The sequence below is a fragment of the Dipteris shenzhenensis genome, chromosome 18 (assembly GCF_047967505.1).
Source record: "Dipteris shenzhenensis isolate YYH24624 ecotype China chromosome 18, Dip_SZ_1.0, whole genome shotgun sequence".
Lineage (NCBI taxonomy): Eukaryota > Viridiplantae > Streptophyta > Polypodiopsida > Gleicheniales > Dipteridaceae > Dipteris > Dipteris shenzhenensis.
Window position 1 is genome coordinate 38,059,814 of NC_141613.1, and position 23,930 is coordinate 38,083,743.

The 23,930-nt window shown below is 43.7% G+C and overlaps 1 protein-coding gene across 3 annotated transcripts in view; it reads left to right on the forward strand.

Moving 5' to 3' along the window:
- CPL4 (C-terminal domain phosphatase-like 4) overlaps positions 1–23,930 on the forward strand; it is a 120,102-nt gene that overhangs the window by 25,800 nt on the left and 70,372 nt on the right. For all 3 annotated transcript variants that reach the window (XR_015542614.1, XM_087389657.1, XM_087389658.1), the window contains exon 8: positions 12,536–12,858. Coding sequence is in view for 2 of the 3 variants with exons in the window: in XM_087389657.1 (XP_087245783.1) it covers positions 12,536–12,858 (323 nt within the window). In the remaining variant the exon portion in view is untranslated. The remainder of the gene's footprint in view (positions 1–12,535; positions 12,859–23,930) is intronic.

Consider the following 23,930-nt stretch of genomic DNA (forward strand, 5'->3'; position numbering starts at 1 on the left):
GCTATATCCTTTTGGATGAACATGTGCCACCATGACCAGAAAATACCAGGTATTCTGAGACGTTTCCAGAGTACTTCAGCCCATCCCATGGAGGGGGGTTTGTAGGCCATTCCTGGTGGTTCTAGTGATGCCCTATAGGACATGGTATGTGCCTTTAGGCATAAATATAGGCACTTGTAGTGTTAGTGCCTTTTAGGCCACATAGGACACTTAGTCCTATGTGACACCTAGGACACTTAGTCCTAGGTCTAGGTACAAGTACCTTGTACTCTCTGTTTTCATTATCCTAGTTGACGTGACGGCTAAGACTCGTGCGACTCTTTGCTACCTGCACTCTCTCTTTTATTCGATCCTACAGAGGGAGGATTGTAACAGAGGGTTACTTTTTACTTAGGCTAAACCTAGGCTAAAGTTAGTGGAAAGGCCTTTATTGGCTTGTAAGTGTTTTTTTCCCTTTTCTTTAGGGGATACCATAAGTTGCCACGTGGCATCCTAGGAGGTAATCCCATAAGCAATACTGCTTTGTACTTCCCGGGCCATACCTATATAAGGGCTCTAGTTGTACTTGGCATATTAATTCATGACTTGTACTTCATTACTGAAATAGAATATACAGGAAGAGTTCAACACTCAGCTGAATTCTAAAAAGGATTGGCATGGACATAGTGAAGGTGTCATGGACTCAGTTAAGGCGGCATATGCTAGCATTGTAAATAATGTGGTCCAAAACTATCGCTTTGCCTAAAGTTATTTCATTGTATGAGTATCTTTGTCTTAAGCTTGAGGGGTTTTTGCAACTATATTTTAAATTCCAGCTAAGTCTTTGGCATCTTATCCTGTGTCCAAACATACACTGAAAATTTCTTTTTACCACAAAGATGTGAACTTTGAGGCAGCTAAGCACCATATATGTTATGGGCCAAGTGGAATTCCAATATCCAGCAGCAGATTAAGATACAAATGCTAGGGCTGTGAAGGTTGCTGATTGTGCTCTTTTCTCATTAGGCTAGCAAGTGTGTGCATTACATATGCGCTTTCCCACTTGAAGGAGGGAGGTTTGATGTTTTAGTATTTGTCAGAGTTTGCTGCTGGTACACATCGAGTTTGTGAGTTTGTTGCTGTCAGAGATTAAACCTTATTGGAGAACAAAAGTCTTGGGAGATTTGGGATTTTTAGCGTATGGGAAGTCCTCGTTGAATGAGTACATTGCTAGGTATTTTGATGCCATTCTTAAGTTAGAACATCTCATAGAGTTTCATAAGAGTAGGGGTTTTATACATTGTCTTAAAGATGAATTTTCCTAGATACACAATTTTCTGAGAAAAAAACCTAGAAATGTGTTTTGAGGTTCCTACCTAGAAATGTTTTTGGTGAGATTGATGCAGTGAATGATATGTTGAGGATTCATCTCAGCATCATGTTTCATATTGCAAATAGCATGAACACAAAAGAGGTTGGAAACCATAACCGTAAGCCTAATCCTAAAGAGGTTTCTATATATTCATTCTTTTCAACCAATAGTGTAAGTAAGTAATTTGTGGTGTGCTCTCTAGCTGTTCCCTCTCTTCTCCTCTCCCTTTACACTTTGTATCAGGGTATTAGAGCTTCTTCATGCCTTCTGCTGAGGCCTTGTCATTACTCTAGGGTCCCTTGATAACCTATTTTAAGATTAAAGATGACCAAGATAATAACCATTCAGGATGTTGACTTCAAATTGACCACTCCGTGTAGAACGCATTTAAGCTTCCCAACTTGGGAGATCTAGGATCACAAGGGACAAAGTAACTACTAGCGTGTCATAGGACTAAGACACATCCTTGGGTGTGCATCTTCAATCCCTAGGGCTATGGAGTCCTGTGTGGGCTGAAGCGGGCTGAAGCCCACCAAGCCCGTAAGTGTTGAGCTAGCTCACCTCCTGGCCATAGTTTTATTGTTTCAGGACCACCTCAAGCATGAGGTCTAGACTACCATGGAAGCGCGCTCACTTGAAGGTGAAGTCATGTGTCCCATACCCCATGCCCCTTCCATAGGCTGCTATGAAGTGAACAAGTCCACGTCCGTAAGGAAACACTCGTCTCATGGATGCCTTAGATATTGAGTCTATAGCTTGCATTTATATGCCTAACCGTAGCTATTTTTAGCATTTGACCCTACCTTTAGAGGCCGTGTCTAAAGTAGCACACTTTTCATGAAGGTCCTTGCTTTTTCTTAAAGCGTATCTTTTCTTAAAATAGCTTGCTCTTTCTCAGGCTTGCTTTTCTCAATGAGAGCTCCAATCTCAACCTTAGGTGAATTCGAACCCCTAGTCGGATTGTTATGCACCTAGATGCTAATCCTTGGATTAGTAGACTTGATCTAGTAGGGTTAGGGGCCTTGGGAACAAGGGAAGCTTGCTAACATGGGGATTGAGGACTGAGATAATAGGACAGGGTCAATTGGCTAATTTTAGCTAGGATGCTTTCCACAAAGTGGGATGCTCTTCTATATAAGTGTGGCCAAGGCACATGTTCCAGCTAGTGGTGTATACACACTAAATGAAGTCCCGATAGCCTAGACACTTGCCATCTATATGGCGGATCACGAGATGTGGTGCTGAAGGTCCCTTGGAAACAGGTTCTGGTTGTACAGGACGCCATGGCTATAGGCATGGGCTTGTGGGAGTTTGATCTCTAGCCACGTGCTCGGGGGTGGCTTCTAGGTGAGTTGCTTGATGATTATCCTTTTGTTTTTCTTTATTACTGTTTTGGACTGTGGTTAAGGTTAGATCCTAGAGACCGTCTCCAATCCCTGACACCTCTTTCAATCTGCTGACATGAAAGACGGGGTGAATTTTTACATGTGGAGGCAATTCTATAGTAACAAGACCGTCTCCAATCCTTGACACCTCTTTCAATCTACTAACATGAAAGACCGGGTGAATTTTTACATGTGGAGGCAATTCTAGTTTGTATGCACCTTCATTAATCTTTTTCATGATTGAGAAGGTCTGCAGTACCCTGGGGACAACTTTTCTACCGTGTCTGTAACATCTTTGAATCCTTTGGTATTTGCAAATATATGAGCATTCTGTTAGAAACCTCTCTAGGCAAACGCCGTCTATCAACATAAAATCGTGCTCTATCCTGAGCAATCTTGATAGATTCTTGTGCAGTCATTGATATTTCTTGCATACTAGCAAGAAATCCTAAGCTACATCCAGCTGAATACTCTTCAATCCAACTGCTCACAGGATATCTGAGTTGATATCCCTACATAAGCATGAACGGACTGTAATCAGTAGCCATATGATTAGCACTATTAAAGGCAAATTCCACCCATTGGGATATACTTTTTCCCATCAGATGACCTCTTGGAGATGTAAGCACTGCAAGACTGATTCACACTTTCTGTTTGCCCATTAGATTCATGACGATCAGCAGAACTCATACTCAAAGTGGTTCCCCATTTTGAAAACATTTCTTGCCAAAAGTGCCTAAGAACTTTGGATCTTTGTCAGTGACTACGTCACAAGGCAACCCATATAATCTAAACAACCGCTCAACAAACTGATGTCAAAGGAGTTTGATGCATTTCTGTCTTCACGGGGCATTATTCACTCATGCACTACTCCTTACACTCCTCAGCAGAATCTTGTTTCTGAAAGGAAAAACAGGTCCACAATGGAGATGGCCAGATGTATGCTTAAGGCCAAGTCTTTGCCCAATAGATTTTGGCTTGATGCAGTAATGTGTGCCAACTATGTGCTGAATAGATCACCTACATGGGCATTGAAGACTATTACACCTTATGAAGCATGGAAAGGCAGGAAGCCTTCACTTTCGCACATGAGAGTTTTTGGGTCTCTTGCATATGTTCATGTACCATCTCACCTGACACATAAGCTTGATGACAAGGCAATCAAATGCATATTTATTGGTTATAGTTAGGAGAGCAGAGGGTATCGGTTATATCAACCAAATACTGGGAAGATTATTGTCACTAGATACTGGGAAGATTATTGTCAGTAGAGATGTAATCTTTGCTGAACATTCAGCTTCTCCTCTTGTGGACTGCAACGCAAAGCGAGATGTTGACATGTTTGATGCCTTTGAATCTTGGTTACCTCTGCCATCATCAGAAGAGGATTTTGACCAGCAACATGAGCCTCTTGCAGGCCCTCCACTAAGCAATAATCAGCCACAACCTCATGCTGATTTGCAGGTTTCTCTTCCAGCACAAAATGATTCCACTACTCATGATGCAGTCATTGAAGAAAGAGCTGTCAATAGACAGCAAAGGCAAGTTCCCAGAGGGCTTCTTGATACATTGAGGGACAGCCAAGATCAGCCTTTTGCTGCCCGGACAAGATCAGGGAACAGACAGCATGGTCACTTTCTTGAGTTTGCACTCCTTGCTACAGCTTGCAATGAAGAGCCTCTGTGCCATAAAGATGCTTTTGACAGCAAAGAGTGGATGGATGCAATGAGAGCTGAGTTACAATCTATTGCCAAAAATGACACATGGGAATTAGTAGATCTCCCTCCCGGCAAGCATGCCATTGGAACGCGGTGGGTCTATAAATGAAAAAGGAAATCTGATGGCAGCATAGATCGAGCCCGTCTTGTTGCAAAAGGGTATGCCCAACAACAAGGCATTGACTTTGAGGAAACCTCCTTAGCCCTCACGGTTGTCTTTGTAGGTAAGTTCTTTCCATCTCTATTAGTCTATCCACCACTACGTTCGATAGTGTCATGGCCTTGATGTGTTCGTGGTAATTTTGCAATGAAGTCCATGGAAATAGTCTCATTTACTTCCAAGGATATCTAGAGGATGCAAAAATCCTCCAGCCTTCAATTGGCGTTTTACCACATAGCTAGTAATCTCGGCCTTCATCTTAGGCCACTAAAATGCTTGTTTGACTAAGTCATACTTTCACTCAATTTCTTGATGACATGCGGTTGGAGCGTCATGATATTCATATAAGAGCTTCCTCCTAACCGCGGCGTCATTAGGAACACAAACTTTTCCATTTCAGAACAGCAATCCATTCCATTGGCAATCTTGTTCAAGCTACCCTTCTGATATCTAATTTCCCACTGTGCCTTCCTTCTCCTTAACTCATGCCTATCACAAATGTATTTGATAGACTTGTACAACAAACTTGGATCCCCCTAGATAATGTATCCAAGTTCCCAATGTATAAATAACCGCATATAACTCCTTTCCTTGAGTAGGGTCACCGAACTTGAGTATCATCTAGCTTTTTACTCTCAAAAGCTACAGGGTGGTACAAAGTAGACAACATGTAACCCACTTACTAGACCTCTTAATCGTATATTGGATCAATTATAATCAGGAGGATCATTTAGAAAGTTCTTCTCATTTGTACTCGAGATCTCTAGGGTACTTGTCATCACAAACGTTGATAAATACTTCTGACAAAGGCATGCTTACATCCACTCCCTGTGATATCATGGTAGATGGTGACTGTCAGTCTAAGCCTTCTAGGATACTGCAGCAATGGAGGATGAAGTTATTGATGATTGCAGGGATGTTAGCAATGGGAATTCTTGTGTGCATGATGATAACCTGTTTTGGGGCACTCAATCTGTTCTATACAGCATCTCTCCAGAAGCTATCATGGATTCGAGAGGTGCCTAAACTCTCACATTGAAGGGAATAGTCAATGGCAGATCTGTCCACATTTTGGTTGATAGTGGGAGAACCCCCAACTTCATCAGCACCAAATCTGTCCAAGCAGTGAGATTGAACCCACCTACATTGGACCATGGCCTTAAAGTTGAACAATCTTGCCAAGCCACTCAAATTAAGTTCTCTGAAGACTATTCCTTTATAGGTGATCTACTTGTTCTAGACATGGGACGTATTGATATTGTAGTGGGTTGTGAATGGCTCAAGACCCTAGGAAGGTTCTCTATGGACTTGAACAAGATGTGTATGAAGTTTCTGCATGCTGGAAAACAGTTCACACTTTTAGGCTTTAAACCTCCTAAGTCGACACTTACCAGAAAACCCCTTGCCAGGAAAATGCCTTGCCGGAAAAACAGAGAATTTAATCTCAGCCCAGCTGGTCTGGTCCAACAGCTCGCCTATTCCTGAAGGTAAACAGACACATATCTCCATGGACTTTATCATGGTCTACCTGTGACTCCTAGAGGCTGGAACAACATTTTTGTTATGGTTGACCTACCAAAGCTCAGTATGGAGAATGTCTCAAGCTACATGTGCCACATGAGATTGTGAGTGACTGTGATGCCAAATTCATGGGGCATTTTTGGCAAGAGTTGTTAAAGTCTATGGGCACACTTCTAATCCCTAGCACTGCTGATCATCCTCAAAACTGATGGCCAAATTGAGAGGGTAAACAGGTGGCTGGAAGATTACCTTAGACATTTCTGCTTTGACGCTCAAGCAACATGGGACACATGGCTTCGTCTGGCTGAATTCTGCTACAATAATACTAAGCATACCTCCATTGGCATGAGCCCATTTGAAGCTATGTTTGGCTGTAAAGTGGATGTGCCTTCCACAGTTGCTGATAGTGCTATGGCCAACCACCAACAAGCTAGGGATGATCTAGCTCACATGACTGCTTTGCTACAGCAATGCAAGAACAACATGACTAAGACCATGCTTGTATGAAACAGTATGCAGATCATCCTCTTCTTTGAGGAGGGCGATTATGTGTTTCCTAGGCTCCACAAGATCAGATATGCTGCTCTCAAGGGAAACACTAATACTAAGCTTGGTCATAGATATTATGGCCCATACAAAGTGCTAAGGAGGGTTGGTGAAGTGGCTTACCAAGTGGAGCTGCCTCCATCTTCCAGGATTCATGATGTATTCCATGTCTCACTCTTGAATAGGTACTTGTGTCCATCCGAACAAGCACTTGAGGAGTTACCTCCTATGGATGGGGAGGGACAGATTTGGTACATTCCAGAGAGAATCATTGATTTCAGGGACCATGCACTCAGGAACAAATCCTATGTGGAATACTACATCAAGTGGGGCCTTTTGGATGATGAATCCTCATGGCAGCCCTCATCTATAGTGGAGCAGTATCCATATCTACTCAGTTGACACAGGATTTGGGGAGCTTTTGAGCAGCAATATTGCTACATGGATATTATACCATACCATTTACTCTTTTCCTTTAACAGTGACTCTTCATAATTTGAGGACAAATTCGTTTCTTGGGTGGGGAGGACTGTAACAAAAGTGGTACTTTGGTAGCCTTTTAATTAGCTTTGTACCTTGTACTTTATACTAGAGGCTTTTAAATTGATGCCACTTGACAGTTTGTACTTTATACTAGAGGCTTTTAAACTGATGCCACGTGGCAGTTTGTAAATCAGCTTGCCCTATTTCCTATAAGAGGCATGCGCCCCCCCCCCCGCCCACCCCAATTGTACTCAGCTAATGATGAATATATCGTTACCATGCCAAATTGGATTCTCACTGCTCCATGCTGATTTTAATAAGGAATTAACTGTTCCTGTCCTTGTGCAGCCCCTCACAAGTCTAGGTGTAAGTTCAGTCCATGACTCTCTCTCTCTCTCTCTCTCTCTCTCTCCATTTCGTTCGCCAGAATGAGGAGGAACTACTGAACATTTTGTTTAGTAACAACTCTAAGGACTTTTGGCGGAGATTTCTAGAGGGACGGTCCCCCTAACCACTCATTGACACTTAGGTGTGGTATAAGTATGCATGCACACTTTATAACATCCCAAAGCAGCCAGTCCCTAACCTCTCACATATGCCATGCCCCACATCCTGCACCCTCTTCACTAAGGGGGGGGTAAAGGATGCCGCAATGCAACTTCATAATGACCGAGCGAAGGATCATGAGGGACTATGTACTGAGTTCATTGCATATGGGATTAAACTCCGAGCCAAAAGCTCTTTAATGAAGCTATTTGTTTGGGGTTTCCACACACTTGGACCATTAACACTATCTCACCCATCCACAAGGCAGGGGATCCCATGAGCCCGGGGAATTACAGGACCATATGATTAGATATGTCATGTTCAAGATTTATGCATCAGTGCTTGATTCCGAGGTCAACAGATTTGTGATTTCTCAAGGACTTAGAGCAGCAGAACAGGGTGGATTCCGGCGTGATCATGGAACCATGGACCACATTCTCACGCTCAGGTGTATTATCGAGGAGGCGAGGGCACAAAAGCCGAGGGTTTACTGTTGCTTTTTGGATATCCGCAAGGCATTTGACACGGTTTCGAGAGCCCGCCTCATACGACGCATACTGGATTTGGATTATGACCAGGAGATCATCTGGGCTGTCATGGCACTGAGAGTTTCAAGCAGAGTCCGAGAAGGATCTGAGTGGATAGATGAGATCATGAGCACTATTGGGGTCAAACAAGGTCCACTATCACCTACCTTGTTTGGCCTCTATATTGACGAGCTTGAGACAGTGATGCAGACACAGGGGGGGTTGGTTGCTCTCTTGCGGACACGCTGATCCGGATATTGCTCTATGCAGATGATGTGGCTTTTTTTGTCTTCCTTAGCAGAGGGGCTACAGAGACACCTTGACGCACTACAATGCTTTTGCGAGTCTCATGATTTGAAGGTAAACCTGAGTAAAACCAAGGTTATGATCTTCAATACATCTCGAGCCGTCATGCGTAAGGAGCAGTTCACATTTGATGGGTCACCTGTTTCATCATACACGTATCTTGGGGTTGTCTTCTCCAGACTCATCTTCACTATGAGACCCACGATGCAGGCACGCTTAGGCAGAGGATATGCCCATTGGCCAGACTAGAGAGGCAGTGCTTCTGCTCGTACTTTCAGGACCGACGGACCAAGGGATTGCTTTTTGACTCCTTGGTCCGCACAGTGGGGATGTATAGCAGTCCCTGTTGGGGGCCAGTTTTGTCGGATACAGAGTGGGCTCGTGTGGAGCGGCTACATGTTCTCATGTTATCACGATTTGAAGGTAAATCTGAGTAAAACCAAGGTTATGATCTTTAATACATCTCGAGCCGTCATGCGCAAGGAGCAGTTCACATTTGATGCGTCACGTGTTGAGATAGTTTCATCATACGCGTATCTTGGGGTTGTCTTCTCTGGACCCATCTTCACTATGAGACCCACGATGCAGGCACGCTTAGGCAGATTGTAGCAAATGCAACTACTTCTCTTTTGCTACATAAAATCACATCCATCCCTGGAACAAAATCTATAGCCATCTCCTTTGTGAGAGTCCTTCGCAAGCAAGCTGCAGTAGCAACAATTACATAAATATTAGTCTCTTTTTAATAATCTACTCATTTATTATAATTTTTAATTAGTACTTAATTTATTGGTGGGAGAAGTTATCCGATCAAGTACTCATTAGATGGACACGCCAAGTTATCCTTTCCATGGTCGATCAAGCATTAAATACTATTTTTTCTCTAGTGTCATGCACATCCGTAAAAAAACACGCTGCTAGGTATGATTTGTCACCATCGGATTCGACCACCAACATGACTATGTTGTACTTAGTACTTAGTACTACCATTCTGCATTTTTTGCATTTTGCATTGGTGTGGATGCTCGTTTAGTAACTCCACCACCACAGCTCGTTTGTACCAAGATTTTCACAGTCTCATAGACCCATTGGTCTTCCGAAGATCTTTTTCTTTCTTTCTTTCTCTCTCTCCGTGTCTTCCCCAATTTTAAAAGGTACTTTCCTATTACTTTCTGCATTGTATCTTCTGTCTATTTCAGCAATCACATTTCCTGTTTCTAAATGGATAAACCTACCCTAGGCAAGTGCATATTGATCCTGTCCATTCTAGGGCTGTCTAGCTGGGCTAAGTTAGTGTTGTTTAGTCAAAGTTAGAGGCAATCTTGTTGCATATATATATATAGAGAGAGAGAGAGAGAGAGAGAGAGTCTATTAACGTCCATTGGAGACCAAAAGGTCTATTGGACAGCAAGAAACCCTCTAGTACATTTGCTTTAGGGAGGGCATATGGCAGCTCCCAAGGAGTGCAAAAAGCAACCCATATTATTTAGAGTACCTACATGATAGTCTGGAGAGTAAACAGCCATACATCAGTTTAAGACTGAGAGTCTTTTGGTTTTGATTTAAACTCTCTGATTAGTGCTACGCCTTCACGGTAAATTGCCCATTTTCCATCTTTTCTGGCAGCCCTGACTTTAGCTAATTCAATTGCCTTAATCTTGAGTTGAGCTTGTGTAAGCTCCTATACTTTGGTGCCCTTCAACTTGTAAGATTGTCGAGAAGCTTGATCCGTATATCTTTTGACTTCAGTGTAAGGTTTGCATGACCTTTATAGTGCAAAATAGAAGCTGGCCTGGAGTCGTCATCATCCTGCTCATCATCATCCACCAATCAATGTTGGGCAAGCTTGCTTTGATCTTTGTCAATATTTCACTATATGTGTCCTCCTCTTTGTACCAATCTTCTGGGAGCCCCCCTATTCTAATCTTTAGTGCATTATCACATCTATCTTCGTGCTCTTTAATCTCAGCTTGAATATCATACTTACTTGCTTTGTTGTTAACTTCCACAATCACTTCGTGCTTAGCAGTTTGTACTTCAGTGTAAACAAGATCTTTGACTGTAGAGACTAGCTGCGGGGTAGGAGGGGAATCCTTACAAGATTTTATAGCCTCATCAATTACTGCCTACTTACCAGGCCCTTCCAGAATGTGAAGTCGGGCCTTTACTTTTGCCAGTTCCAATCGTAGCTCTCTCACTGCCTACTGCAGATAAAAAATCTGATCCTGTTGCGTGAGGATGGGTCGTTTTGAGCCTTCTTGTTGGTAATTTTGTGCATATGGAGAGGGTGTCATGGCTGCAACTGTAGAGTACCGAGTCTTGATGGATGTTGAAGGAGTTGAGGGAGTTGAGGGGGACTTGGAGGAGAGGGTAGGCCAGTCCATAATTGGCTATTTGTTAAACCCCCTAGCTTAACCTATCCCCCGGGTTGGGTTGGGGGTTTAGCCCAACTCAGGGTTAGGGTTAGTTTGGCTGCTTCTAACAGGTACAGAGGGAGAGGTATGGTCGAAGAGGTACGGGCTGCTACTACTGACGGACTGTACGGTTTGGGCTGCTGCTAGCGGCTGTACGGACGGGGGGAGGTACGGACGGGAGGACTAGGACTAGGTGTATGGACGGGAGGTACGGAGAGCTGTTGACAGGGGGAGGTACAGACGTACAGCTCCAGGCTGTGGTACGGACGGCGAAGGGACTATCAGATTGAAAGAACTAGATACTGTTGAGAGAGAGAGAGAAGGGGGGAGGGAGGAGGAGGGCAGCTTGTGTGAGTTTGGCCATGCCAATCTTATGTTGGTCAGCTAGCTTGTGAGAAGGGACAAGATATTGCCTTAAGGTGGTACGTGCCTAGGTCCTCTAGGATGCTGGTCTCTTGAACTTGCTTAAGGTGGTACATGTATGTGTTCTAGTCCATCTAGGATGCTAATCCTTCAAACGAACTTGGTGGTCCTATATTGTGTTGTTTCTATGCTCACCCCCTTCCACTTCATTGTCATCTTCTTGATTGCAGAGATGGTGGGTATGTGGTATTCACCCTAAGATTCTCTGGGCCCAGGGTAAGTGGTCATCGTTCTTCCTCATCTTCAAGATAAAAACAGGCAAGCATGGAAAGCGGGACAAGCTCCTAATTCTCTCCCGAAAGAGAATGGAACCATTCACTGATGTCATGATAGGGACGACACTTGAAGATGCAATGATCCTCTTGGGAGTAGCATACTAGGCATACCTTCTGATCTGGAGGATAACCCCCGATTTCTTAAATTCTCAATCTTTGTGACGAAACTCTTGAGCTGACCCACGGCAATCCTCTGTGCATTTGAGATGGGCCTGAAGGTATCGGGGTATTGAATGAAGCTATCCTGTATAAGTGAAGAAAGTGACACGTGTAAAACTTAACATTGGTAGGAAGTGCAATCCAAGACTGAAAGGTATGAAGCTGCTGCAATAGGTCTGATCCGATGACCTTACAGATGCATGGCAAAAAAGTAGGAATAATGCAAGAGAGCATCGATGCAGGGACAATTACAGAGATGTAGCAATCATTTTACCTAAGGGAGCTGTAGCAAGCATTTTTTTTATTAAGAGAATAATGTCAAAGGGTAAATCTGGTTGCGGATTGTTTATTTGTCAGGCTTCCTTTAAATTGTCTGTGTGTATTGTTGTAACTTCCATGGTCAAAGATAGCTGCTCATTGATTTAGAGATAAAACCCTTGACCAACTTTTGTCATTTGCTCTTTTAGCTGGGTGAGTGTTATTATCAATCATTAGAACTCTGCTTCTGGTGGTCTGGGCTGGTCTAGTTTTTTTCGATGGCTGTTCCCCAGACTTAGGTTGGATTTTTGGTACTTCCCCTCCGAGGCAAATCATGACTCAGTGCTTTCTGTGTTGATATGTTCATTGATCGTTTTCTGTTTGGTTATTCACACATATGGAGCTAGTGTTGTACCCGGTTGGGTGCTTTGTTTGAACGAGTTCAGGCATTTGTTGCTTACAGGAACAGTTTCACGACAAGGCGAAGCGCAAAGTAATAACAGGAACTTGAGTTTGCATAAATTGGGGAACCTTATGATGTGGACCAAGCTTCGTCCTTTTGTCCATAAGTTTTTGGAGGAGGCAAGTAAGATGTTTGAGATGTATCTTTATACTATGGGTGAACGCATTTATGCAGAAGCTATGGCAAATTTACTAGATCCAAGGGGACGCTTTTTTGGAAGTCGAGTAATATCACAAAGTGATAGCACACGCCGCACTGCAAAGGATCTTGATATTATGCTTGGAGCAGAATCAGCAGTTGTTATTCTTGATGACACAGAAGGGGTGAGAGAAATCTAAATCTCATCTCTATAGGTTGCAAGATCTTAAGGAACACTTTGCTAAGTTACTTAAATTTTTTGGTAAAGCAATATTTATGGATGCACTAGGTGTTCAAATGATGATGGTGCTCTGTTTGCAAATTTCTGGTGGAGCAATATTTATGGATGCACTAAGTGTTCAAATAATTACGGTGCTTTATTTGCTCCGAAGTTTCAGTTGTATAGCGGTTTCTCTTATGCGTGGACTATACTGCACACATTTGCATGTCCTTGATTATTGTTTTTGGGGATCTCAAGGGAATCCTGATGCTGTTTATGGATGGGAATCTGTCCTTATATTGTTTCTAGTCTTTAGTTCAGTTAATTTGGTCTCAATGGTCTTTTGTAAGAATCTTCCATTGTGGTATGCTGATCCCAGAGGGACCCAGACACACTGGTTTATCTGTTTGGAGTAAGTAAGAGGTGATTAGAAAAGTATGCGAGCACAGTGGTTAGGAAAGCAAGTGCTTCTGATATTGTATGCTGGTAACGAGATTAGGGAGGTTAGGTTGGACAATGAAAAATGTTATTATTGCCAGAGGTTGGAGGTTTCCAAATGCTCGTACTAACTGTTTCCAGTAGGAAAGCACACTAGATTACACCCTTTGTGAGCTCAAGTGCTCCGTTGTCCACATCAAGGACAAAAATCATCCTTCATATCTAATTGGATTTTCTAGTAGATAGATGGTATCAGCTGGGGCTCAATCCAAACTCCATTGTGAATCAATCAAACTGAATTCAAGGTGGTTTTATTTAGCCATTATTAAGATACTTTGCCAAGGTGTATAAAATTCTTCTAGGAAAGTTAATCGTCTCTTGATTTTTTTGGTCGAAAGTGATGTAACTGGCTTTGACAAGATGTGCTGAAGAGCAAAAACTGCATGTGAAATTTGATTGTATCCTTGTGTGAAAAGTAAAATTTATGCATCACAGCGAGCAAGTCAGATCGACCATTGTGAATGAGAGATATAACTTTAGATGGTAGAGTTCTGCCCCAACTCCTTTGTCTCTCTATTCCTCTCCTTCAGATCTAGTCCTGAACCTCCAGCTGCTGCTCCAGATCTGCTCCTGACTGCTGCCTGACAAGCTTCCACATTTCTCCTCTTCATCTGCTGCCATCCTCTCCTACCTCTAGGGCAGCTCCAGCTCTTCATCATCTTCGTCATCATCGAGCTACACGGAGGACTGCGTTTCGCTCCCTCTGCTGCTATCTTTTCTACTGTTTCTCTACATGGAATCATCTTTCTGAATTCACCTCAGCCACGGTCCTTGAGACACGACAGCTTGAGGTTCTTGTATTCAGTTTTTCATATTACCGACAGGCACTATGTTTTCTGAGTTCTGTTCTTCAGTTATGTTTGAGTATCGTCTATTTTTTATCGCTCCACTGCAAACCCTATCGTTAGAGATACACTCTACACCCCAGCTGCACTCATTGAGTGGCATCCATAGGCAACCAATAGTGCTCACCAAGGCATCAAGAGAGAAAAACCAGCATAGTACCCAATCACAGAGTGACCATTGTGACACTGCCAAGGTACCCGTGAGCCAAAGAAAGGGCTGCACACGAGGCCAGCCAAAAGATTGCAATAACCAAAATACCACTCACCAAGTGCTAAAAGCTTGAACCGAATCTTCAAACATGAAAAGGATGCTGTAGCCAATGTCCATTTGCATTCTCAGCCAGAGAGAAGTGCAAATACATGAAGAGGGAGCATTCACAAGAGTTGACCAGCAAGAATTCAGTCGAAAAAGCCAAATTGGAAGACTTCTGTCGCGAAGAAGTTGGAGATCTTCGGCTCAAATGAAGCGTGCTTCAGAGAGGAATGCGTTGAGCAGTTTTTGGGAGAATTTCATAGCTGGAAAGTGCCCCAAAACTGAGAAAAACCAGTTGATCAGCAAGAAGGAATGCTCCAAATGAAGCAAAAAGTAGGTGCTCAGCAAGAGGAAGGGTCTAGGAGGCTGAGAGAGTGGAGAGATGCCAAAAAGTGCTGCTCAGAAAAGTCGACCAGCAGGAAAAGTGCTTGGAGCAGCCAATCTACAAAACACCTTTCAAGAAAAGGGTATCAGTGCGTAGGGGAGGCAGAGGGGAAGCCATTGGGACAAACAAAGATTGTGGAATCCAAACGGGTGAGGAGATGTGGAAAAATTCGTCACTCAGCTATGTGAGGGTTGCAAAAGCATGAAGAAATTCCAGTTTTTGGAAGAGAAGCCTCAAAAACACTAGAAATAACCAAACCCATCTAGAAAAGTCAAAAACCACCTCTTGAATGCTCTAGAGTGGCCTAGAGTGGTTTTGGGAGAGGCCAAACCACCTGGCCCTCTAGGGTGGCCACTGAAGTTGCCACATGGCAAGCCACCCTGCCATGTCATCATTTCCATCAAACCACTCTTTAATTCCTTTGAATGCCTTTGGGCCTAGGGATTAATTACACTTATGTGCTAGGTACCATGCCACATTTAAATTCACATTATTAAGCCCACACTTGGACTTCATACCTGCCTTCGAACTCAAGCAATCCAAGTACTAGCATCATCCAATTGTCCCCTCATGATGGGTGAATAGCTTGAATTGCTCCAGGCACCATGCTCTCAGGGTCTGTTTTCAACTCGTCCTCCATTTAGTAAGGTCTGCAACCAAATAACATACTCGAGAAATCAAATCCCAAGCATAACTCTAGATTACCTAGACCATCAACATTGTGTGTAGTCTTGCGATGTTCCCCTCTAAGTCACAACATCACTGCCCACCTTTACAAAGGTTTTTGACTCCTCATTGGACCATCTCTCAGAGTTAGACACCCTCACTGTAACACTGGGTCTGCATACTTTACCTCAACAAGACTAGGAGATGTCACCAAGAAAAGATCCTCTGTGACCACCACATTAGCTTTTGAATCCTTTGACTTTGAGCTCGCCCCCTTCTTCTCCTAATCATCTTTCTTCTTTTTGCAATCCTTCGCAAAATGTCCTGGCTCATCACTGAAAAATAATGATCACATAGCCTTGGTGTGTTAGGCTATGATGCTTAGTCAATGAGGATAGATCTAGATCACATAGTCTTGTGAGTTGGAAGTGATCTCAAAATCTGGTCGATGAGTATCAAGTTTCTAGGGCTTTCCGAGAGCTAAAAGATGGTTCCAGTCTGGTAGAATTCTGAGTTGTCTAGAGCTTGATCTAAGCCGTTTAAGCTCTAGGGTATGGAATCCTAGGCCCCTATATTAATTAATTATTGTGTATGGGTAGACTGGTATAAAATAAAAAGTTAAATTATTAAAAGTTATTTTCCTTTCTTGCTTTTCTAGGATTTAAGTTTTATTCTATTTAGAGCTAGCTTTTCTGCTTTTAGCTTTTTCTCGATTCCGTATTCTTGTAAAAGATTTTTCTATTCCTAACCCTAGTTTTTGAGTTTGCTTTTTCTCCCCTAGCTCTTCTATAAATTAAGGGCCAGCCTTCTTCTGGGATTTAGAGCTCCTACTCCTCCCTAGCCTTGCACTTCAGCCTCTCTTGCTGTCCATCGCCTATTTCACCCACGCCTCCTGTTGTTGCACACCACCTATTCCTCCCGCCTCTCTTGCTGCTGTTCATGGCACTATTTCTAGCCATCCTCTTGCTGATTTTTCATGTTGTCTCCTGACCCTTCGGCCTCTCTTGCTGTCCATCGCCTATTTCACCCACGCCTCCTGTTGTTGCACACCACCTATTCCTCCCGCCTCTCTTGCTGCTGTTCATGGCACTATTTCCAGCCATCCTCTTGCTGATTTTTCATGTTGTCTCTTGACCCTATTGCTAGCGCCCTATTTCGGCCTCTCTACTGCGCATAAATCTTGATCAAACAGGGTATTCTATTTTGACCAACTGCTTCTTGATTTTCAGGTTTTGTTTTCTCTCTCTAGATGTTTTTCTTTCTGGAAGGCATTTTCTCTCTAGAAGACATTTTCTCTCTCTAGATGTTTTGCCTCTCTAGATGCCCTCTTTCTCTAGACATTTTCTATCTGGATGCGTTCTCTCTCTAGCAGCACCTTCTTTCTCTCCAACAGCCAACTTTAGTCTATAAGGTGCGATTGACGGTGGAGCTATTTCTTTTCCATTGTCTCAAAATCATTTTTCGATCTTGAAGGTGTTTTATTTTCTCTAAGCTGTCTTTTTTTTAGATAGTTAGTTTGCATGTGTTGAAATATTGATATTTTCATAGTTTAAGGTTTCTACAATAACCCTAATGGGTAGAATCTTGAGTTTTCTTGTGCTTAAGGGATAAGGAGGACCAAGACCATTTCTGTGGCTTTGTCCACATGGTATAGGGCTAGGGGCTGCCAGTTGTTACTTTCTTGGATGAATTCTCTGTCATATGTACGTCTGAGTCTCAGTTTGAAAGGGAAGGTAATTGTAATAGTCCTATATTTGAGTCTTGGTAAAAAACTCTGGATTTCCCAAAGGGGGTTTGTCCAAAGATCTTACTACCATTGTAGTGAGGCTAAGCATCATTGAATACAAAAAGCAGAAAACAACTGGGTTTACCCAGTTGGGGGAAGCGGCCTCATTCTCACCCAGTTGGGTGCCAGTGTAGTCTCTATCTCTTTTATCTTTTGTTGCTATGTGGATGTATGTGGTGTGAATGCATTTAAAGTTGTGGTATTTTTTATGTGGAACCATGAAAGTTATAAAATTCTAAGTTCATTAAGTTATTCAATTGGAAATTACGCTTCCGTGTAAGCATGACTCTGACAATCACAATAGAAGCACTTCTTTTCTTTCTTCCACATGGCAGCTCCCAAGGAGTGTAAAAGCAACCCCCAATTTATTTTTAGAGTACCTACATAATAGTCTGAAAGAGTAATCAGCCATACATCAGTTTAAGAATGAGAGTTTTTTGGTTTGGATTTGAACTCTTTGATTAGAGCTACGCCTTCACGGTAAACTGCCCATTTTCCATCCTTTCTGGCAGCCCTAACTTTAGCTAATTCAGTTGCCTTATTCTTGAGTTAAGCTTGTGTAAGCTCCTCAGCTATCCATACTTTGTCAGCTTGTAAGATTGACGAAGGAGCTCGATCCGCATATCATTTGACTTCAGTGTAAGGATGGCATGACCTTTATAGTGCATAATAGATGCTTGCTTGGAGTCGTCATCATCGTGCTCATCATCATCCGTCCATTCAATGTTGGGCAAGCCTGCTTTGATCTTTGTCAATATTTTACTATATGTGTCCTCCTCTTTGTCAATATTTCACTATATGTGTCCTCCTCTTTGTACCAATCTTCTGGGAGTCCCCCTGTTCTACTTTTCAGCGTATTATCACATCTAGCTTCATGCTCTTTAATCTCTGCTTGAATATTAGTCTTACTTGCTTTTGTGTCCTTCTTAGTGTTTTGTACTTCAATGTGAACAAAATCTTTGACAGTAGAAACTAGCTGCGGGATAGGGGGGGAAGCCTTACAAGATTTTATAGCTTCATCAATTATTGCCAACATGGTCCAAGCCTTGAAAGAAGTGTCCGCCGTCTATATGTGAGGAAGTGCTGCATCCGTCGTGGTGCCCACAATGATAGCCAATGCATCCTCATCTCGTATTTGCTAGGCTCTCAGCAAAATAGGATTTGATGGTGTAGTCATCGATGAGACATTCGCTGGAGTTACTGTGGGTTGAGATTTTAGTTATCTGCCCTTCGTGATAGTTATCTGCCCTTCGTGATCTCCCATGACTCCCTCAACACTAAATGGCTACGGACCTTCATCTTCCACAATGAGTAATTGGTCCCATCCCACTTGCATGTGTCCTCAAAATTAGGGATTGCATATCTTAGGGCCTTGACAATGAACAGAAAAGAGATAGAGTAAGATTGCACGATACACCTGTCTGAACTTGAGCCTCCCTCCTTCTCGCAAGGGCACAATCTTTCATAAGTCGAGGTAGATTCCCTCGAGCTTGTGAATCAAGTCGTCCTTCAGCAAGGTCCTTCCCTTCAAGCTCCACTTCCTATGAACTTTTGATGAGGGCTCTAATACCATGTTACAAACAAACCAAACAGATGGTATCCCACAGCGAAAGACTTAGAGTGCGTCCCAAGAATTCACGCAGAAGTGCCTAACTATGGAATCCAAAAACTTCTTTACTTAAGTAAACTCAACATACGTGTGTGTGTGCAAGCCAGTAAGTAGACAATGCTTACAAGAGATATAGAACCAACCAAAATATATTTCCATCTGACAGGACACAATACAAAAGAAGTCTAGAGTCCCACCCAATCGTGGTCCTCTGTGCTTACCCAAAAAGGTGTTGTCCTACTACCTCCGTGGCACTTCTAGATCCATGAGCTCGCATGCTCCTCGTCGAGCTTCTGTAAATTTCGTCACTGCGTCCTCACACCTAGCTGCCCTAGCTGTTAGTCTAGGTGTGCAGTCTCCTTCCTAGCTCTGTCTGCGACTCTTCTACCCTGCTCCTCTTTGTCCTCCTATTCCAGCTGACTGGCCTGATCTGCAAATTCTGAGGCAAGGCTGGCCCTGCCTGGCCACGTGGCAGGCTGCCACTGGCCCAGGCTCCTGCAACCCTAACCCGACCTGTTTCTGGCCTCCTTTCAGGCCCAAAGCCTTTCCAAATTAGGTGCTTACCTGCTGTACATATCTTGCCTCTGTCCAGGCTTCTTTCAGCCCATGGACCCTCTGCAAACCTCCATACAGAGTGCTGTACACCTCCATATTGGCCCGTACCTGTGTACCAGCCTTCCATACACATGTGACAGCATGCAAGATCCCGTGATCTGTCAGCCCTGATCCAGGCTCCTAGATCGGCGGTGCTGCTGATGTGCCAATTCGTACTGATGATGTGGCAGATCCTTACAAGACACTCCGACCTGTCAGGTATGACCTTGGACTTGCTTCCACATGGCAGCTCATGTGCTGCCCATATGGCAGCCCCATGTGTATTCCTTTTGTTGTGAGCATGCTGCCACATGGCAGCCTTGGTACTCCCCATGTGGCAGGCACTTCATCCTATAGTCCCCCCCCCCCCCCCCCCCCCCCCCTTCCCTCCCAAATTCTCCTCATTTGGGGGCTAACAGATGGGGAGGTGACCAGACCACTTCCAAGAAGAGAATCTCCTTGGGCTTTGCCTCATCGAGCACCTCAGGTTGGGGCTCATCAGGGACATTGCTAAGGGCTGGTCCAATGTAAGGCTTGAGCCACGAGACATGAAAGACATCAAGCATGGTCCAGCTTTTTGGAAAACACAGCTTTATCGAGATGGCACTGATAGTGAAAGGGCCAAAACTCCTGAATGAGAGCTTGGGGCATCTTGCCCACTTGCTTAAGCGGATGCTTGATAATGCGTAAATAAACCCAATTTCCTCTTTATAATGAACATCGTGTCAGGACTAGTTGGCTTGGTGCATATATGCTTCCTTTGCCTCGGCTGTCCGATTCTTTACTGACTCAATAATCTCCACCATGGTCTCTGTGGTCTTATTGGCTTCAAGAGATGGAGAAATCTACCTGATAAGAATGAATGAGAATTGGTTTCCGTAGGCTGCCTTACATGGTGTTCGACCAATGCTAGTATGGCTTGCACAAAGGGAAGGTATTGTTCCCATTTGTTTTGAGAATCATAACAGTATGCTTTAAGAACATCGAATGCCAGCCCGTTATAAACTTCTGTGACTGTGGATGAAAGGCATTGGATAATTGTAACTTGCCGTCTTCTTATGGGATGCCTTACCCTTCTGACAGATTTGATAGGACTGGACATAGCTGTAAACATCATGTCACATCCTTGGCCAATAGAGTAACCACTCTAACTTCTCCAATGCACTATTAATGCATTGATGGCCCTCGACAAGAGAATCATGGGCATCATGGAGAAGCACTTGCCTTTTGTCTTTAAGTACACAACGTAGAAAACAATGACCCATTCTAAATAGAATAATGGCCTGGATCAAGAGATGTGGCGAAATGGTATTGGGTGCCGAAATTGGCTGAATCGGTGTACTGTGCCTTCATGCTGTCGAGATCTTTTCCCCAAATCTCGAACACAGTTGCCCCTTGAACAGTCTGGATGAATGACTTGTGGCTGAGAGCTTAGAGCGTCAGCAACTAGATTATGCTTGCAAGGAACATACTCTATCATACCGTCAACTGCTGGAGGATTTGGCTCCACTTGGCTTGCTGATCATTTAGTGGGCACTAGGCATTGTCTGAAGCCACTTAAGGGCCTGATTGTCTATCTTGACTGGGTAAATATGCCCATTTAACAGAGGCTTCCAATGCTTAAATTCTTGAATGACCCCGAGCAACTCTTTGTCATAGATTGAATAAGTCCACGCAACATTGAACTTCCTATTGTAATATGCTACCGGCCGGTCTTCTCGCCAGAGTATTGCGCCAATGGCTACATTATTGGCATCGGTGGTAGCCAAGAAGGGGTCATCCCAAGATGCTAACTTTAAGATTGGAGTGGTGGAGGCCAATGTCTTCAACTTCTGAAAAGCCTCTAGTGCTGGGCCAATGACTAAGATCTTTTGCTTGCGTGTGTTATGCTCTAGCCGAGATAGCATGACCTCGGATAGATCGGTGGGCATTTTCTCTTAGATGACCAACTTTTGTAATAATTAATGTGCGTAATTAAATGGTCAAGAGAAGTAACTGCCAAGGTCCTAGGTGAGGGCGTAATGGCATTGACTAGATAGTTCTAATAGGGCTAGGGCCTAGGTGCATCTAAATGTGCAAATTGCCAAGGGGCAATTGTTTTTAAAGGAACTCCAAGAGAGGGGTGAAAAAGGATGCATCTAAGTAAGGGCCTAAAATGTAGACATGTGGCCAGGAACTATCTAGGGAATTGTGGGTCTCAGGGATAAGGATGAAGGAATTAACGATGAGATTATGGAAGAATCACGCATCAGGTCCGTGAGTGTTGGTTGGGAGGAAAGAAAAGATAGCCATCGCCCGTGAGAAAGAAGTAGCGCAGGTCTAGTTTATATTGCATAGCAGCGTGGGATAGATGGGGTAGTGTTACATTTGGTATCAGAGCACAAGGCAAAGGAAGAGGTTCGTGAGCTTTGACGAAAGCTACGAACGGACAGCAGGACTGATTGACGGAAGAAAGGCTTGGAGCGTAGGTTATCATTTGTAGGAAGGTCGAGGGAGCAGGTTGACGTTCTACTGCGACGGTGTGGCGTAGTGTAGACGGACGTTTACGAAGACCTTCCCTCACCTAACTCAACCAGCGCGAAGGGCCAGAATAAAGCGCAATTGGAGATATAGGCCTTCGACGAGCGGAACGCATGAACTGTGATAGTGTGGCGCACCCATACGGACGGGTAGTGCTTACGCCAGAAGCTAAGCCTACAGGGATTCGGTTAGTTAACGAATTCCAGGCCTGGACATCCCTGGTGGATTGACGACGTACTGATGGAGCGGGGCGATGACCCGTTGTGACGAAATGAAAGGACCAGAACACAGGCGCCGTTGACGAAGCCAAACCACATATTTGCAAGCTAATTCTGAGCGCTGTCACGTCAATTCGTATATTGCCTACTCAGCCTGCGTGGAGCTTCCAGGGAGCAGTCCTTCTTTTTTAAAATCAAAATCTGAGTTTTCAGTCGAGTTGTCTGTACAGCAGAGGCTGTCGTCTATTCATTTCTGTGTATAAGAAAAGGGGGAAATCCATTGGGAAAAAAAAAAAAAAAAAAAAAAAACCCATCTTCCACGGAGAAGTACGCTGGTCATATGACCGAGCGCAGCTCTGATGTGATCGAGGTTTGGTTGCACAAGTGGGAAGAAGCCTTCGCCATTTGTGAGATTAGATCCGATCTAAAGAAAATCCGCGAGGCCACACACTTGTTTATTGAGGCAGCGGATAGATGGTGGATAAAGCAACAGAAGGATCAAGTTGCTCCAACCACCTGGGAAGGGTTCAAAACTGAATTCAAGAAACACTTTCTCCCACCTGATGAAGAATCCCGAGCTTGGGATGCTTATAGAAATCTTCGTCAGAGGAGCTTGTCAGTGGCAGAATACACTGACAAATTTAGAGAATGTGTCATGAAGATAGCAGACCCTCTCCCTATGTCGGTTCAGTTAAAGGACTATATCTATGGACTGAACGACAAGATCAAAATGGAAGTTCAGGCTAAATATGTGACTACATTAGATGAATCTATAGCAGTAGCCCTGAACTATGAGGATGCCAGAGGCAGATCTGGTGGATTTGTGCAGGCAGGGACTCAGTATGAGCACCCGAGAAAAGGGGGATTTCAGAGGAAATGGGTTTCAAAGACAAGTGTCTCGCAGCCAAGTGGCCAAACCAAGTAGGTGAAGCCGGTTGAGGGACCAGTAAAAACAAGTACCACCGTTGGGGTGAAAAGGAAAATAACTCCAATGGCAGCCCGGGCTTGGTCAAAGTCCTCGTTGACCCCTGAACAAAAAGAGAAAGCTAGAAAAGAAGGATTGTGCTTCGGCTGCCTTCAGCGACATCAGTGGAAGGATTGTCCACTAAATAAAGACCGTCGCACGGCTAATATGATAATATCTGAATGCGACGTGGAAATGCAGGAGAGTCCCAATGCGGAACATATGCAGATGCAACTGGCGGGACCTTCTCAGAGGTTAGTACCTTGTTTGTTATGTGTATCTGTTGCTAAGTTAGTGACGAGTGCACCTGATAACATCCTATCCAAGCCCGCAGCAACGGGGTATACAGCCTTCAATGATACGGAGTTAATTAAAATGAAAGGGCAAGTGGCCAGTCATGATGTCATTGTGTTGTTTGACTCGGCGTCAACTCACAATGTGATTAACTCCAAGCTCGTGAAGAGGCTGAAATTAAAGACAAGTCCATCTGACTATGCGTATACAGTCAGGATGGCAGATGGAAGTTCAACTGAAGTATGGGACCAAAGGGTTACCCAGTTGGAGCTTCGAATTCAGGACTATGCTGAGAAGCTTGATTTTGAAATGACCAAGCTTGCTCATGCAGATATAGCGTGGCATTCTAGGAAGAATCCAGCCATTGATTGGAAAAAGCACGTATATCAATTCAAGATGAATGAT